Raw genomic sequence first — 19,230 nt, forward strand, 5'->3', positions numbered from 1 at the left:
GTTTTTATTACTACTAACTGGGAAGACAGAACTTACTTAATCATAGATAATCTTTGGGGATTCTGGAGGCAAAAGCAAACACAATATAGCAAGGAAAACACACCTTAAACCTTAGTGCTTAGCCCCAGTCCCAGAATATGAAAACGGAGACTGGTGTGGATGTTTCTTGTAGGAATTTGAGGCTGAGAAAGATTATGGTTGTAGTGTTGGTACTATATGTGTTAAATCTTCTGGTGTAGTATTAGAAATATCTCTCTGGAAACAAAAACTCTACGCTCTGTATCTTTTATTCTTGGTAGTTTTTAGTGTCTCCATTTGGTGTTTCCTTGAGTGACTGATGAAACTTTAAAGTGCCGGTGGCTTCCAGTTTTGCCTGCAGTTCTCATAGGGGGTGTTTCTTCAAATTGTAGTCCTTTCCCAGCACTCAAGGAAACAAAAACTCTACGCTCTGTATCTTTTATTCTTGGTAGTTTTTAGTGTCTCCATTTGGTGTTTCCTTGAGTGACTGATGAAACTTTAAAGTGCCGGTGGCTTCCAGTTTTGCCTGCAGTTCTCATAGGGGGTGTTTCTTCAAATTGTAGTCCTTTCCCAGCACTCAAGGAAACAAAAACTCTACGCTCTGTATCTTTTATTCTTGGTAGTTTTTAGTGTCTCCATTTGGTGTTTCCTTGAGTGACTGATGAATTTCAATTCCCAACTAGCTCTTTGAAAGAATACTTTTATTTCTAAATGGAAAGTCTAGTTTTCTGCTTTTTAAGGCTTTGTGCTGTGGAATTGAAAGTTATATTTGGAAGGTCTGCACAGGAATTTTCTCTCTGAGAAGGTCATTGTCTGCTGTCATCATTACTTGGGAATAGATTTTTACAATGTGAGAATTAGTGCTAGATTTTCATATCTTCAAAAGTTACTTAGTATATATTTATACTTTAAAAATTTCCCTTTAAAAGTCTTTATTTTAGGTATCCATAGATATTATTATTCAGGGGTTTGATGTTCATGTATTATGCAAATTTTTAGTGACCAGGGTTCATTTCAGGAATCCAAATGGGATCTAAATAGCTTCAATGGTTCATACATGAATAGGCATAGGTATGGACAACATTCTCTGATATTTAGAAGGCTTTAAAGTGCCGGTGGCTTCCAGTTTTGCCTGCAGTTCTCATAGGGGGTGTTTCTTCAAATTGTAGTCCTTTCCCAGCTTTTGTCCTATTGGTAGCTGCTCGAGCCCTTTCCTAGTTCTGCAGTGACAGTTTACCAGGGCATTAAAGGAGGACTATCGTCAAAAGAGCAACCAGAGAACTAGAGTTACCTTCTCAGTTTGTTAAAGGACTACATTCCTTCTTTGTTGCCCCCATTTTCTCTTTCTAAAGCTGTTTTTTCTAAAGTGGTAGTCCATGGACCACTTCAAATTAAAACTGCTTCTACACTCAGTAAGGCTGGGTTCTTTCTTTTAAACATATCATATTTTGGATTTGTAATTGATAAATTTGATTGGAATCACCAAAGTCAGATTTTATCCTGATTAATTTCTGGATCATATGTTCCTGACCAGCTGTTTTTTTTCAACTTCTAAGTTCCTATTGCAAGGGCAGCTGGCAAACCTTGCTATGTTTTCCAAGCCAAGGGGCCATCAGATAGGCATATGTGTTTAAAGTGTCCTGGCCTCTTCTTATAGGGCCTATCACTGTCCTTTAATCAGGCTAGAAGGTACACTTGAGCTTTTTCAGATAGTCCTTCTTTAAACCTGCAGGATCACAAGTAATCTTTTTAATTTTCTTGTGTCCGTCCGTCTTTAATTTCTCCAGATACTGCAGGCAAACAGCTCGCCGAGGTGTCCCATGGGGGTTTAAAAGCCGCATCGAATGCAGTTGAATTAGCGCCCGTGGCGCAATCCCGCGGCCTGAAATGAACCCTGCGAGGCTGTGTATCAGAGGGTATGTTGTTAACTATTGGCCTATTTTCCTATTGGGCAGATAATTGGAACATTATGGAGATGGGGGTAAAGCTGATTGAGGTTATGCCAAAAAGACTGGAAAGGATCTAGAAAGGATTTTTTAGGGCAGACATCAGCTTTGAACTTCACACTTTCCTTGGTCCGAAGGGGTGCCCTCCTGACTTCTAATCCTGATGGCATAGGTCCACCTATGAAATGTTCTTCCCTGAGATTTTGTTCCGTTGTGCCAGAATTTCTGTTGAGAATTCTTTATCTTGCCTCTGTTTACAATGTTTCATCTGTAAATGTGTATTAATCTAAATTAAAGCAGATGTGTGGTGAGTGTTGCCTTCACTTACTTGTTTATGGAATTTTCCAGCAGAGGTCTTAGGTAGTTTGGATGGACAAGTAGCCTGGTTCTTGAAGTCTTTCTGTTCTCAGAACAGATTACGACATGAGTTTTTATAGGTCTTTTGTTTTGCGCCTTATTTCTATCCTGATATAATATATGCCCTATGTATGTGATACTGTATTTAGAAATAAACAAAACCGAGCAGCAGCCTTTTTTTCTGAAGGAGAGTGATTTTTTTTGGGGTGGTGGTGGTGTTGGTAGGGTGGTTATATTATTCTAGTGTTTTGGAACCTTTGTATAAAACAGTTTGTCTTAAATGCAGAAAAACATGGAGTAATATCCCTTCCACAATGGCACAAACCAAATTTTTGACTGATGTGGTGTAACAAACCTCCAGTCCTGTTGAATTGAAAGACAAAACTGCAAAGAAAAAGTTTGTGTGGTGGCAGCAGCAGCTGGGTATTACCAGTGGTAATAGTAATAAAGAAGACATTTGACTCTGGTATAGGAAAGAAGGAAAATGATGTTTTAAAAAGCCGATAATCTACTTGGTGATCAAGGCCTTTAAAGATTAGATTCAACATCTTACTTAATTTTAGTTTGAGGGTTTGTTGTTGCTTTTTTAATTTTGGCTGGGAATGTTTGACTTCATTGTCTGACCTGTGAAATATTTATACCAAGGTAATGTTTTTCCTTCCCAGACCTCAGAATATATTATTCAAGCTTACAAATATGGTGCATTTGAGAAGATCCCAGAGTTTATCGCTTTTAGGAACAGGCTGAATAATTCTCTTCATTTTGCACAAGTCCGTACTGAACGGATGTTGTTAGACCTTCTACTTGAAGCAAATATGTAAGTACTAGAGGCCTGGTGCATGAACTCGTGTATGAGTGGGGTCCCTTGGGGTGGCCTGTGGGGATCGGGCCCCAGCTAGCACCCCCAGCACCGCAGCCCCATCTGGCACCCCGCTGTGGCCTGGCACCGCCCCCTTACCTGCTCCACCATCCCGCCTTGGGGGCAATTGATCGGGACCAGGCACCTTGCCCAACTCCTTCAGCGCCTGGAAGCCGGACGGCGACCCCGCTGCTGTCTGCAGGGTGGTCAGTGGGGTGATTGGCGGGGCTATTGGGCCCCTGCTCGCACCTGCCTTGGCCTGGCACCACCCACTCACCTGTTCCACCATCCTGCTGTGATCTTGCTCTTATCGGGTCTGGCAGCACCTCCACTCCCGCCCACTGCCAGCACTGCATCACCGACGCCTGCCATGATGCCTGCCATGTTCCACTCTGCCCCCTTGTGGTCAGAGCACGTCATAGCGAGCAGTCTAACTCCTGTTTGAATAATTTGCATATTAGGCTTTTATTATATAGGATTGCATAAGAGCTAAAAAGGAAATAAGGGATAAGATCAAATGCTGAGAGCCTTTAATGGGCTCATGGGTGACATTAGCAAGTTTAAACTAAGGAAAAATGGGGGGGAAATGAGTAAATAGGAGGGGGTGCAGGAAAGAAAGGGGAAGAGAACTTGATATATGTCATGGGAATGAGAGACTACTGCCAGATTCCATATAGAAGCCAGCTAGGCTCTGGGCAATATTGTGTTTATAAGGATCCCTGCACACATGGGATTTCAGGAATCTACTTTGTTTTGGTTGGGCTTCCAGACTGAGGCTGGCCTGATCTGTTCTTGGTTCTCTTTCACCTTCTATGAGCCTTTACTACTACTACTATTATTTTTTAAATATATTTTTATCGACTTCAGAGAGGGAAGGAGAGTGAGAGATAGAAACATCAATGAGAGAGAATCACTGATCGACTGCCTCCTGCATGCCCCCTACTGGGGATTGAGCCCGAAACTCGGGCATATGCTCTTGACCGGAATCGAACCCAGGACTCTTCAGTCCACTGAGCCAAATGAGGTAGGGCGAGCCTTTACTTCTTAATAGTAAGCCCTCCCTTCCTCCCTTCCTTTCTAATAAAACAGAGTCCTAGTGAATACGTTTTTATGGCTGGTTTATAACTTAAATAATACATAAATATATTTTCTGTATCACAGATCAATCAGCTTAGCAGAAAGTATAAAGTCAATGAATCTTCGGCCAGAAGAAGACGACATTCCATGGGAAGCCTTGCGGGACAACAGAGACTTAAATGTTTTCTTCAGCTGGGATCCAAAAGATAGGTAACTGGAAGTACACCCCAAGCAATTTAAAGAATTAGAATGAATCTAAGAATTGGGTTTTTTTAAACCTTTTTACACAAATATAATAACACTAGAGGCCCGGTGCATGAAATTCGTACACTGGGGGTGGGGGTGGGGTCCCGGGGCTCCCCTCAGCCCGGCCTGCACCCTCTCTTAGTCTGGGAGCCATTGGGGGGATGTCCGACTGATGTCTTAGACCCGCTTCCCACCAACTGTCCAACTGCCTGCTGTGAGCCTGGCTTCTTGCTGAGCAGTGCTCCCCCTGTGGGAGAACACTGACCACCAGGGGGCAACTCCTGCATTGAGTGTCTGCCTCCTGGTGGTCAGTGTGCGTCATAGCGACGAGTCATTCCGTCATTCAGTTGATTTGCATATTAGCCTTTTATAATATAGGATGTTTGTTGTAGGAATCAGAAAATATAGGTAAATCAAAGGAAGAAAATAAATCTCACCCCTATGTTGGGATTAAAAGTTCGATTCTTCATAGCATCCATGCAAACAGACTCCAAATAGATTAAAGATTATGTTAAAACTCCTTAGAAATTCTAGAAGAAAATGTAAAATAAAAATGGTTGGGAAAAGCCTTTCTTAGCATTAGATCAAATATAGAAATAAAGGTCTAAGGATATGTGGTAAGTTGGTAAATTTTTTCATATATATATATATCAGTTTACCAGAAAATATTTAACAAAATATATATTTTTGTTAATCCTCACCTGAGGATTTTTTGTCATTGAGTTTTTTTTTTAGAGAGAGTGGAAGGGAGGGGGGAGGGGCAGAGAAAGAGGAGGGAGAGAGTATGAAACACCTATGTGAGACAGACACATTGATTGGCTGCCTTCTGCATGCACCCTGACTGAGGTCTGGGATAGAACCTGCAAACCACGACCCTCTGATGTGTTGCCTGATGCTTTAACCCCTAGGTCATGAAGATCAGGGCTCTTTATGTATATATTAATAGCCTTCATACATAGAACTGAGAAGAAGATAACTAAAATACTAATTGGGTAAATGGCTTAACAGGAAATTCAAAGAAATGTATCTTACAGCAATAAAAGTGTTTTAACCTGTCAGATAAAGATAAAAAGGATTAATACTATGCTTGGCAAGGTGGTGGGAAAATCGTTTTTGTACGTTTACATGGGGGTGAAACTATATAACCTTCCCTAACCAGGAATTTTAGTGATATGTATATGTATCAAGATTGAAAAATCCATATACTATTTAGTTCAGCAGATCTGCTTCTAGGAAAGTGGAACCTAAGGAAATAGGTTGTGTAGAGATATGTCTATGAGGTATAGTTCTGAATATACTGTGACTTGGGGATTGCCAAGAACACATTTAGTGATTGGAAAGGACTCATGGGGCTCAATATATGCTTGTTCTCACAGCTAAGGTTTATTATAATAAAAGGATACATGACAGAATCAGCAAGGGTAAAACATACAGGTGGAGTCTGGAGAATTCCATGCACAGACTTCCAGTACCCTCTCCCTCCTGGGAGGTGCCCTATCACACACGCTCCTTTCTCTAGCCATGGAAAGTACAGTAATGAATGTGCAATGTTTCTGCTTAGAAAAGCCCATTAGAGAGTTGGTGCCCAAGGTTTTTAGCAGCTGGTTACATAGGTACGCTCTGTGTAGCATGTACCAACATTCTAGACACTCAGAAGGAAAACAGATGTCACCATAAACAATAGGTTTGTACAGTCTAGGCACAGTGAGCCACTCTTGTCATTTAGAGAATGGTTGGAGTACCAAGTTTCTAGACATCAGCGAAGAGCTACCCTTATAAGCAGGCTCTTCTAAATTAATAGCCTCAGGCTTGCTATGTTAATCTTTTCTACACATTCTATCATAAAAAGATGCAGTTTGGAAAATGGTATGAATATTGTGAACCTGTGTTATTTGCTTAAAATAAATTGTATAAATACTTTTAGTTGCATACTTTTAGTACCTCTGTATTGCAAAAATCTGAAATCTGTAAGTTTGTTAATATGGTGGATGCTTGGTTATCAGGGCATTTTCCTTCTGCTTTTTACTTTTCTGTCATTTGAATTGTATTATCAGAAAAGTCTCAGTTAAGGGGAAAATAACTTGTTAGGTAGGTTGTCATTCCTGTTTATGGATACCTAAATGGGGACTTGGATGATTTTGGTTTGTCTAAGATCATTCAGCTAGAAAATGAAAGCTGGGACCACTCAAAGGCATCTTGTCTGATGAAAGTTAACTTTGAAAGATTTAAAGACAACACATTTAGTAAAAGGGATGGTTTGGGGATTTTTTTAAAGGGATGTTTCTGAAGAGCATAAGAAACTTTCCTTGGAGGAGGAGACCATGTGGTTAAGAATCCGTTCCTTAACATTGAGGCTGATCAGTGGACTCCCAAGTCTTAACCACCCTGTGGAACCAAAGAACTCGGAGAAGACCACTGAGAACGGTGTAGCCTCCAGGGTTGATATTCTTCGTTTGCTCCTTCAACAGCTGGAGTCGGCCCTGGAGACAGGAAAGCGATTTATTGAGAAGGAAATTCAGGTATATACTGTCAAAGCTTCAGTAATTTATGACTATCTTTTTAATAAGATGAATTTGGGTGGGTGAATTGTAAGAAACAGAATTTTGTCCCAGTTTATGACATTTGTAGGAAAAAGGCAAATATTACAAACTTGGGAGGTTGTAGAGGCTGTCTCCATATCCAAACTGGAAAGTGAGGAAAAGCAAAATAACTTTTTTTGGTGATAGTAAATTATTTTTTAATCCTTACCCAAGGATATATTCATTTTATTTAGAGAGAAGGGGGAAGGAGGGCAAGAGAGACAGAAACAAACATCAATGTGAGAGAGAAATATCCATGTGTTGCCTCCCCTATGAGCCCTGACTGGGGATAGAACCTGCCATCTAGTAGATATGTGTCCTGATCAGGAATTGAACCCTTTCGGTGTATGGGACAATGCTCCAACCAACTGGGCCACACTGGCCAGGGCTATGATGGTAAACTTTTTTAAAAAAAATATTTTTATTGATTTCAGAGAGGAAGGGAGAGGGAGAGAGAGATGGAAACATCAATGATGAGAGAGAATCATGGATTGGCTGCCTCCTGCATGCCCCCTACTGGGGATCGAGCCTGCAATCTGAGCATGTGCCCTGACCGGGAATCGAACCCTGACCTCTTGGTTCATAGGTTGACGTTCAACCACTGAGCCACGCCAGCCGGGCAAGGTGATGGTAAATTTTTAACCTTTTGCACTCGGATGTTGAGTGTGACTCGACACGGTAGCATTAGAATAAAGGAATTGAGAAAAAAGCAAGCTATCTATTTGCTCTATAATGATTTAGTTGTTAACATAGTCCCCTTTTACTCCTGGTTATGCTTTCCATAGTTACGGTTGGTTACCTGCAGTTAAACATAGTCTGAAAATATTAAATGGAAATTTCTAGAAGTAAACAATTTATAAGTTTTAAATTGCTTGCTGTTCTGAGTAGCATACTCACACTGTCCTGCTCCATCCTGCTCCATCCTACCTGGAACGTGAATCATCCCTTTGTCCAGCATTTTCGCACTGTATACACTACCTGCCCTTTAGTCAATTAGTTAGCTGCCTTGGTTATCAGGGTATCGCACTGCTTGTTTTTAAGTCACCCTTATTTTACTTAATAGTCCCAAAGCACACAGTAAGTGATGCCGGCAATTTGGATATGCCAAAGAGAAGCCATAAAGTGCTTCCTTTTAAGTGAAAAGATGAAAGTTCACAATTAATTAAGTAAAGGAAAAAAGTCTTAATGCTGAGGTTGTTAAAATCTACAGTAAGGAGAATCTTCCATCCATAAAATTGTGGGGGCGGGGAAAGAAATTTGTGCTATTTTTCTGTTGTACATCAAATTGCAAAAGTATGACTACAGTGTGTGATAAGTGCTTAGTTAAGGTAGAAAAGGCTTAAATTTATGGGTGGAAGACATAAGCAAAATACATGTTTTGATTGCTGGCAATGTGTTCCTCCCAAAAGCACTGAGCTTATACTAAGACTTCAGCAAGGAGTTCCTTGAAACAAGTGACCATATTCACTTAACTTTCATTATGTTATACTAAAGGCCCGGTGCACGAAATTTGTGCACGGGGCGGGGGTGTCCCTCAGCCCAGCCTGCACCCTCTCCAATCTGGGATCCCTCTCACAATCCAGGACTGCTGGCTCCCAACTGCTTGCCTGCTTGCCTGCCTGATTGCCCTTAACCGCATCTGCCTGCCAGCCTGATCACCCCCTAACCACTCCCCTGCCAGCCTGATCGATGCCTAACTGCTCCCCTGTGGCCCGATTGCCCCTAACTGCCCTCCCCTGCAGGCTTGGTCACCCCCAACTGCCGTCCTCTGCTGGCCCGGTCACCCCTGTTTTCCCTTGCCAGCCTGGTTGCCCCCAACTGCCCTCCCCTGCAGGCCTGATTGCCCCTTACTGCCCTCCCCTGCCAGCCCGATTGCCCCTAACTGCTGTCCCTGCCAGCCTGGTCTCCCCTAACTGCCCTCCCCTGCTGGCCCAATTGCCCCTAACTGCCTTCCCCTGCCGGCCTGGTCCACCCCCCCAACTGCCCTCCCCTGCAGGCCTGGGTCTCCCCCAACTGCCCTCCCCTGCCAGCCTGGTCATCCCCAACTGACCTCCTCTGTTGGCCTGGTCACCCCTAAAGCCCTCCCCTGCAGGCCTGATCGCCCTCAACTGCCCTCCCCTGCAGGCCATCTTGTGGTGGCCATCTTGTGTCCACATGGGGTGGCCATCTTGGACAACATGGGGGAAGCCATCTTGTGTGTTGGAGTGATGGTCAATTTGCATATTACCTCTTTATTATATCTAAAGGCCTGGTGCACGAAATTCGTGTGTGTGGGGGGGTGTCCCTCAGGCCAGCCTGCACCCTCTCCAATCTGGGACCCCTAGAGGGATGTCCGACTGCCCGTTTAGGCCCGATTTTACTGGGATCAGGCCTAAACGGGCAGTCGGACATCCCTCTCACAATCCAGGACTGCTGGCTCCCAATTGCTCGCCTGCCTGCCTTCCTGATTGCCCCTAACCACTCCCCTACCAGCCTGATTGATGCCTAACTGCTCCCCTGCCAGCCTGTTTGCCCCTAACTGCCCTCCCCTGCAGGCCTGGTCCCCCCCAACTACTCTCCACTGCAGGCCTGGGTCCCCCCCAACTGCCCTTCCCTGCAGACCCGGTCACCTCCTACTTCCCTCCTCTGCTGGCCTGGTCACCCCTAACTGCCCTCCCCTGCAGGCTTGATCACCCCCAACTGCCCTCCCTTGCAAGCCTGGTCCCTCCCAACTGCCCTCCCCTGCTGGCCATCTTGTGGTGGCCATCTTGTGTCCACATGGGGGCATGATCTTTGACCACATGAAGGCAGCCATCTTGTGTGTTGGAGTGATGGTCAATCTGCATATTACTCTTTATTAGATAGGATTGTTATAATTGTTCTATTTTATTTTAGTTATGAATCTCTTGTCTGATTTATAATTAAACTTTATCATAGGTATTTATGTGTAGGAAAAAAATAGTACAGGGTTTGATAGTATCCACAGTTTCAGGCATCCACTGGAGTCTTAGAATGTATCCCCTGTGGATAAAGAGGGGGGGGGGGGAGCTACGATAGTTTGCTGATCAATGGTATGTAAATTAATCACTATGATAGATTTTTATCCATTAGTTACAGCCATTTGTTTTCTTATTTTGTATGAAATTAGATGAATTTAAAGAACATCACTTTATTCCTTTCTTTTTCAGTATCCTTTCCTTGGTCCTGTGCCTACCAGAATGGGTGGATTCCTTAATTCTGGCTGTTCTCAGTGTCAGACCAATTCTTTTTATCTTGTTTGTGATATTTATGAGCTGGATACCAATGGTTTAGGTAAGTGTATGTTTGCATGAGTCTATTTAGTGGATCTTTGTCATTGCAACATTGCACTTAGTAAATGTGACAGAATATCTATAACTCACTATTTGGAAAACTTTAAAGGAGATGGAAGTTGTTCTGGAAATGCCTGGTTTACAGGGAAGTACTTTAAAAGGGTACAAAGTAATGTTTTAGAAGTTTAAGTCCTTTTCATATTTGAAATCTTATTAGGTTCAAAAGTTGAATAAATTCTTAATTTGTTACACTATTTTTAGATTTCAGATTGAATTCTTTATTTAAAAATGAAGCCCTTAGCTCTGGCTGGTGTGGTTCAGTGGGTTGGGCATCATCCTGTGCACTAGGAGGTTGCCTATTCGATTCCCAGTCAAGGGCTCATCCTGGGTGTGGGCTCAATCCCTGGTAGGGGCATACAGGAGGCAGCCAATCGATGTTGCATTCTCACATTGGTGTTCCTCTCTCTTTCTCCCTCTCCCTTTTCTCTTTAAAAATTGATAAACAACTATATATTTTTAAAATATATATATTTTTAAATGATTTCAGAGAGGAAGGGAGGGAGGGAGAGAGAGAGAGATATATCAGTGAGGAGAGAGAATCAGGCTGCCTCCCCGCATACCCTATACTGGGATCGAGCTTGACTGGAAATGGAACTGTGACCTCCTGGCACATAGGTTGCTGCTCAACCACGGAGCCATGCTAGCTGCGCAATAAACTATGCTTTAAAAAAGAAAAATGAAGTTTTTAACTTTGTGGAGAAGAATTTCTTTCTAAGCTCTAAAACCAGTGAGAATCACAAATATTCTATAGGCTGTGGTGGTTTTTTTCCTTCTGAATCATAAGGTTTGTACATCCTGTCCTGTCATTTAAAGTATTTGAAACACATAGATTTCTAGTCCTCCTAGATTAGAAATCTTTTCCTTTATCTTTTCTCAGTTTTTCTTTTCTTTTCCTTTCATCTTTCTCTGTCTCTCTGTCTCTTTAGAGAAAAGAAAATGTCTTTGCCTACGTGTGGCTTGCAGGTATTGAGCTTGCTAAAAAAAAATGAATGTTTTTCATTGTTTTTCAATTTTAGAGGATACAGTAGAGATCCAGGAGCGAGTAGAGAATATATTTAAGTCTTTACTAGAACAGTTAAAAGGTAAGCATTCTTACTGTGGTGTCTCCTTTTGTATCTGCTTGTCTGATAATAGCTCATTTTTTTAAGTCCAAACTTGCAAGAGGATTTGAAAGTAATACATACTTTTGGTATGTTTAAGATTTGCTTTTAACTTTAAAAGGTTTTATTACAAAAGGCATAGATACCTATTATATAAATAGTACACAGCTATGTATGGTCTTTCCCTTTGCCAGCCCCATTCCCTCAGAGTAAGAACTGTTGACGCTTTGGAGTCTATATGCCTACAAACCACCTAAACTGCCCATACAGTGTGTATATAGAAATACATAGTAGTAATTGTTTTTAACATATGAAAAGGTATAATATATGCTTTCCTGACTGTAATTTGCTATTATCTTGGATATCTTACCATTTCAGTTACATGTATACTCCATTCATTTAATTAATTAATTAATTAATTAATTAATTTATTTTAAATATATATATTTTATTGATTTTTTACAGAGAGGAAGAGAGAGGGATAGAGAGTTAGAAACATCGATCAGCTGCCTCCTGCACACCCCTTTCTGGGGATGTGCCCACAACCAAGGCACATGCCCTTGACCGGAATCAAACCTGGGACCTTTCAGTCCGCAGGCCGATGCCCTATCCACTGAGCCAAACCGGTTTTGGCAACACTCCATTCATTTTTAAGACTGCATAATATTCCACGTTTTTTAATCATTGTACTAGATTTGTTTATGCTTCCCTCCATCGAATACATAATATACACTTGAGTTATTTATAGCAGTATTTTTAACATATATATAACAATGCTGAAATGAACATCTTGAGACACAAGTGTTTGGGTACTTACTTGAGTATTTTCTTGTGATTAAATTCCTAGAAATTGAATTATTTGGTAAAAGGATACATAAGCATTTTAAATCTATAAGGGACTTTCTCCTCAGGATTCTAAACAGTTTTAATTTTTATTGCCCAAATGAAGAATGAGAATTAAAAGATGACCAAGATTGTAAGAATTAAATGTGGTATTTGTTTATGAAGGTGCATCTTTACCATGCCCTTAATGGCACAAGTTCTTCTAAATTATTCACTGGGAATCTTAATTTTATTGTGCCAATGGCCTATTTGTGAAAAAGCTCAGACACTAGAATATGTAATTTATAAAGCCACCTTTTATATTTTAAAGACAATAGAGCAATAGTCACATGGCTTTTAAAAGAGCTTAACATAGATATTCTTTAGTATTTGGTTTATTGTGTGTGGATGGGAGGCTTTCTTGATTAAGCTTTAATATTTGTTTATTTGTTTATTCTTTAGTAGATTGTACATTGTGTTTCTAAGAATAACATTGAAACAGGGCTGAATAAAACCATGAAATATTTTTCTGTTTTTAGATGTCTTCAGTAAATGTAAAGGTGATCTGTTAGAAGTTAAAGATGGTAACTTGAAAACACACCCTACTCTTTTAGAAAATCTAGTCTTCTTTGTTGAGGTATGTTTTGTTTTTTTCCTGAAAAACTAGATTGTTCTCTATTGTCTGAAGGATTAATTTTTCAAAAATGAACACTGAATAGGCATCCTAGACCTGTAATTTAATCCCTCACCCCTGCCTTTTTTAATTGAAAAATAGTGGACTCATCTTTAAAGATTTCTGATCCACTCCAAATCTAGCTGTTTTCTGTTCATTTTCCTTGTTGACTCAGCTATTATGTAGTTTAAATTAATCCCTCCAGCTTCTTTTATTATTGCTGTTCTTTAGTTACTGAGTTTCTGCATTATGAAGGATGATCCAGGAGCTGATATATCAAAACTCTTTTAGCAGAGAGGAGGATGTATCACAAACACTGATAACTTAACTTTTCTTTAATTTCTGTGGCATATTTTTTTCTTCTCCTACTAGTCTGTAAACTTCCTGAGGGTAGTATTCTCTGTTCGGGTGACTGGCACATTATAAGTGCCTAGAATACACTTACTGAATGAATGAATAACAATTGCATGTATATGAACATGTGTTCACTATAGTGTAGAAGAAGACATATAAACATCTAACAAACAGAGGATATATGTGACCAACTGGGCAGATTCTCCATATATATTTAAGTTAAGGTTTGCAGGTAAGGTAGTATCTTACTTAGCTAAAGAGGTGGGTGGGAAGAGATATATATTGTAAAGAACCTTTGGATTCCATGTTTAGGAATTTGGACTTCTCACTTGAGTGAAAAGGATGCTGATAGATCCTCGCTTCTAATAGGCAAGAGAAAGGAAATGGGATCAAGTGGAGCCTGAAGAAAGGATAAAGATTTAAGGTGTTAGAGTATTTAAGCCGGAGTTGATGAAGGCCTGGATTAATGTGGTGACCATAAAACTTAGAGAGTGGAGAGTTGGAGGAGAAATTGAAGGGATTTGCGTAGAACAACTGTCAATTTATTTGTTTAATCCATTACATTTAACTGTTCCTGATTGATATCATGAGTGTAATCATTATTCATGAATTTGTAATTTTTCCTCTTTCAGACTATTTCTATTATTCTGTGGGTGTCCAGCTACTGTGAGAGTGTCCTGCGACCATACAAATTAAATTTACAGAAAAAGAAAAAGAAGAAAAAAGAAACCAGCATCATCATGGTAATAACAGGAAATACAAGTAATAATCTGGCTGCATGCTGCTTTTTGTTTTCCTGCATGTTGTTAGACCTTAGGGTCCTATATGCATTTATTTTTCTTTCCCCAACTTCTAAAAAAGTTACACACCTACAGGAAAGTTGAAATACTAGTATAATGACACCCAAATAGCCTTACCTAGTCTCACCACTTTAACAGTTTGCACATTTGTTTTATTTTGCTCTCTCATCTCCCCTGCCCCTTCATTCACTGTGTCTAAGATAAACAGTCATGAGTACACAGTCTGAAAGGATAGATCAGAGTTGCTCTGTTACTCTCTGTGTTAATGGAGTGCTACACTCCTAGAACTTGTTAAATGGCTTTTTGGTATTTGGATTTTGTAGTTGTTGTTTTTCTAATTCCAAAAATAAAAATAATTTTCCTATTTTTATGATTATCTAAATAACCTAAAGGTGTAAATAAACTGAAGATCATCCATATTCCCACCAAGCAGTGACAGCCACTGCAAACAAACCAGAATCATGCTCTGTAGGTTTTGCAACTATTAGTTTGTTTTTGTTTTTTATTTAATGACATTTACTGACATCTCATTTCAGTTAATATATATGTATCTCATTACCTTTAATGGTTATGTACTATCCTGTTGCATTAATATACCACCATAACTTATTCCCATTAATGAATATTTGGTTGGTTCTAATTTGTAAATATTATAAATAATGCTGTTATTAAAATAGGACATATACACAAGATGAATTTATAATATTTCCTTAGGATATCTCATAGACCTAAAGTTACTATTAATGTACACTTTTACATTCCACAACAGTATCATAGATGATTCCGTTTCTTCCAGTTTGTCATTGTTCTTTTTTTATTTAAATATTTTTTTAATTCATTTCAGAGAGGAAGGGAGAGAGAGAGAGAGAGATAGAAACATCAATGATGAGAGAGAATCATTGATCGGCTGCCTCCTGCACGCCCCCTATTAGGGATTGAGCGCACAACCCAGGCATGTGCCCTTGACCGGAATTAAACCCGGGACCCTTTAGTCTACAGGCCGATGCTCTATCCACTGAGCCAAACCAGCTAGAGCAGAATTTTCTTGACTGTAGTCTCCCATCATTTTTCTATTAGAACTTAGAATATTCTGTTTCTGTTATTAACATTAGAGGAAATTTCAAAGACATAAAGAGAAGAAATGAAGTCTTGGGGTCCTCTCATCTCATTTAGTGTTCCAGGAGATTCTCAATTCAAAGTTGAGTAATGGCCAAGATATTTTTCTATTGGAATTTCATCTCTAGTTCACCAGGGTGAATTAAAAATCTCATTTTTAAAGAATGCTTAAGTCATTGTTGCCGAGTTAGCATTATTTGGTGGCAATTAAATATACTGTGGTTTTCAAGACTGTGTTAATATCAAAACTATCCATTCCTATTACTGTTAATAGCATTAAGTAATGCTATAGTATGAAATTAGTATAGCTTAAGTGATGTAAGCATAAGAAATATGTTTGATAATCTTTCAACTATTTAAAAATGTTTTTTTCAGCCACCTGTCTTTACCAGTTTTCAAGACTATGTTACTGGGCTTCAGACTTTAATTTCCAATGTTGTGGATCATATTAAAGGGCTTGAAACACATCTAATTGCACTTAAACTTGAAGAACTTATTTTAGAAGACACTTCTCTCTCATTGGTAAGAGAATGTAGGCAATCAGCAATAAGTTATAAAGAAATATTCAAATGTTCTCTATCATAAGGACATGTTAATTTTCAATTCATCATTCTCCTCTTACAGGAATTCTGATTAGAAGGTAGTTTGTTGTATCGGTGGGTGTGGGAGTGTGGGTGATGCATTTCCCCTCCTTTATTTCCAACCTCTTTGTCCCGCAGTCCCCAGCCTCCAATCAGTCCCAGTCCCACTATCCAGAACCATTCCCACCTCTCCCTCTTCTGTAACTGCCATTAGACTTTAAGACTTCCAGGCACTTGGGAACTCAGTGAAGTCCTAGAAATTGAATCTAAAGAAGTAGGTACATCCCAGATAGGATTCTTGCCTCCTTCCTCCCACTTGAGAAGAGAGACACTTGCTGTCCTTTTGGTATACTTTTACATATAAGGAAATGTGGTAATTTGTAGTTACAGATTTGGAACTGTTTAATTTTTACTTTTTAGACCAAATCCAAACTCTCTATTTGAAACTCACATCCCCTTTTCTGAATAATATTGAAAAACAAAAACTCAATATTACAGTACCTATTAAAACAAAAAAATCTTAAAAGATTGCATACTTGAATGAATGTCACATTGCTTTATGTTGTTGGGCTTTGCTGGGTATTTTTGGTTTTTTTTTATTTTATTTAAAATATATTTTTATTTATTTCAGAGAGGAAGGGAGAGGTGGGGAGAGAGAGAGAAAGATCCATGATGGGAGAGAATCATCGTTTGGCTGTCTCCAAACATCCCCTACCGGGGATGTGCCCGCAACCAATGTACATGCCCTTGACCGGAATCGAACCTGGGACCTTTCAGTCCGCAGACCGACGCTCTATCTTGGTCCCCCACTGGGGGCCAAGCCTGCAACCCTGGGCGTGTGCCTTTTTTGGGAATTGAACCGTGACTTCCTGGTTCATAGGTTGACACTCAACTACTGAGTCACACCAGCTGGGCATCTTTGAGATTTTTAATAAGTAGATATAAATTTATTGATTTTGCTGTTGTGCTAAAGGCTTCATAAGTGATCAAAAACTTGGCTGTGGAGAGATGCATACAAATGAATTTGGAAATAGGGTACAGGTACAAAAATCTGAGCTAGTCAAAAAGAGTCTTACCAGGGAGGGGACATTTGAGGAATAATATATTTTCACCAGGCAGATAAAAATGGATGAAAGCAATTCCAAACAGAAGGAAACAGACAAAAACATGGTGGAAGGAAAGTGAATTGTGTGGGGAATCAGGCAGTCAGCAGAGCCCAGAACACATGGTATGTGGGAAGAACTGTTGGGTGTGAAGGTGACAGGCAGGGCTGTTGTGACTGTGAGTGGTTGTTTTACTTTAAAGATCTGTTTGCCTCCTAAAACAAGGAATAAGATTCCTCTCTTTGCGTATTCTAGAGGTTATCCTTAACTTTGGGCTACTTTCTAGATTTTTAAGCCCTGGGTCAAAACTTTAGGAAAGTCGCTTAACCATTGGGTCTCAATTTCTTTTTGAATTTTTTTTAAATTTTAAAATTTTTTTTATTTTAAAATTTTTTTTAATTTTATTTTTCTTTATTTAAAATTTTTAAAAAATTTTATTTTTTTATTGATTTCAGAGAGGAAGGGAGAGGGAGAGAGAATCATTGATCGGCTGCTTCCTGCACATCCCACACTGGGGATCGAGCCCACAACCCAGGCATGTGCCCTTGGCCAAAATCGAACCCGGGACCCTTCAATCCGCCAGCTGGCGCTCTATCCACTGAGCAAAACTGGCTAGGGCTCAATTTCTTTATAAAATGGAAATCATATTAATACCTACTTTTTAGGATTATAGTGAGGATTAAATAAATCAACAATGGCCTTTTATTACTTCTTTTGTTGAAATTGTTCTACATTACTGAGCAGCACCAGCCACGAAATATAGGATCCATATAGTGCTGGGTACTTGTCTTTTTAAAAAAATATATTTTATTGATTTTTTAACAGAGAGGAAGGGAGAGGGATAGAGAGCTAGAAACATCGATGAGAGAGAAACATCGACCAGCTGCCTCCTGCACACCTCCTACCGGGGATGTGCCCGCAACCAATGTACAGGCCCTTGACCGGAATCGAATCTGGGACCTTTCAGTCCGCAGACCGACGCTCTATCCACCGAGCCAAACCGGTTTCGGCTGTCTTTTGAGTTAAAAAAAATTTTTTTTCCAATTCAGTTTCCATTAGGTTACTTCTTTCCCTCCCTTTCCCCCCCGCTTCCTTTCTAAACTGGAAACATATTCTAGAAGGCCTCTGGACTACCACTGCCAGTCCTGGTCCCCTTTCCTTCTTCCTAGGAGTATCCGCTGAAACTGGTTGTGTGCCAAGATCGTTTTTTTTTCCTTCTTCTTTCATTTATATTCACAGAGACAGTACACAGTATTATATGTATCTTTTTAAAACCATCTGGTTTTAATATAAACTTATAATGTACTCTACTATCTGTTAGGTTTTCAAAATAAATGGTTCACTCTATTTTACTCTGAAGCTGAGCATTTTTTCATTCAATCTTATATTCATGAGATCTGTTCAGGCTAATGCATATAGGCCAATCTTTTTCTTCTAATCAGCTGTTTAGTATTCAAAATATGAATGCACCACAGCCATTGGCTATTTCAAGTTATTCTATAACTGACTTTTACATACAGTACTGAATGAAATGTATTTGTACATACTTTCTTATGCACATTTGTGTTTCTGAGATTAGATCTCAAATAGTAGTATTGTTGGGTCTTAAGATGTGCTTCCCTGGTTTCTTTTAGGCTTTGGAATACTGCCAACTTCACGTAAACCTAACCAGTTCTTAGTCAACCTCCTTTCTGTGTTTGAATACTCCCGTGCCCTTTGTTTTTTATATTCTCTACCACAAGTCAAATGAGCAGAAAATATTTAACCCACACTTCTGAGTAGGCTGGGGAAAGCTTTGCTCATTTTTTAGTTATTTGGCCCCTAGGACCCATGGACTTTTCAATATGAAGAGAGACTTGTTGATTATAACTAAAAATGATGATAGTATTAAATTTGATGCCTGTATTATATATAAGCATAACTCTCCCTCTTCTTCTCCCTCCCTCTCTTCCTCTGTTCCTCTCTCTAAGCATGTCCCCGGGTTATGATTAAAATAATAATAAAAAAATAATAAAATTTCTACATTTTTTCTGATGAAATTACTCAGAAATCTCAATTTTTCCACCTTGTATACCTCATAAGAAAGTAGTGATTTTGTGTCCAAGTTAGTTACAATTTTCTACTTTTGTTGATGGAAGCTTCTCATTAGAAATGTCAGTTTTTTTACTTCATATAACTAATGACAAAGGCTACTTGAAATAAAGAATGTCTCAGTGAAAAATCACATGGAAAAATATGCACCTGTAGTG

The 19,230-nt window shown here is 39.6% G+C and overlaps 1 protein-coding gene across 1 annotated transcript in view; it reads left to right on the plus strand.

Annotated features, from left to right (window-relative positions):
* NAA25 (N-alpha-acetyltransferase 25, NatB auxiliary subunit) overlaps positions 1-19,230 on the plus strand; it is a 62,954-nt gene that overhangs the window by 39,154 nt on the left and 4,570 nt on the right. Inside the window, exons 16-23 of the mRNA XM_054712456.1 lie at positions 2,987-3,138; positions 4,342-4,467; positions 6,779-7,022; positions 10,250-10,373; positions 11,449-11,514; positions 12,894-12,991; positions 14,014-14,124; positions 15,673-15,819. Coding sequence (XP_054568431.1) covers positions 2,987-3,138; positions 4,342-4,467; positions 6,779-7,022; positions 10,250-10,373; positions 11,449-11,514; positions 12,894-12,991; positions 14,014-14,124; positions 15,673-15,819 — 1,068 coding nt within the window. The remainder of the gene's footprint in view (positions 1-2,986; positions 3,139-4,341; positions 4,468-6,778; positions 7,023-10,249; positions 10,374-11,448; positions 11,515-12,893; positions 12,992-14,013; positions 14,125-15,672; positions 15,820-19,230) is intronic.

Source organism: Eptesicus fuscus, chromosome 23, assembly GCF_027574615.1.
Source record: "Eptesicus fuscus isolate TK198812 chromosome 23, DD_ASM_mEF_20220401, whole genome shotgun sequence".
NCBI classification, from domain to species: domain Eukaryota; kingdom Metazoa; phylum Chordata; class Mammalia; order Chiroptera; family Vespertilionidae; genus Eptesicus; species Eptesicus fuscus.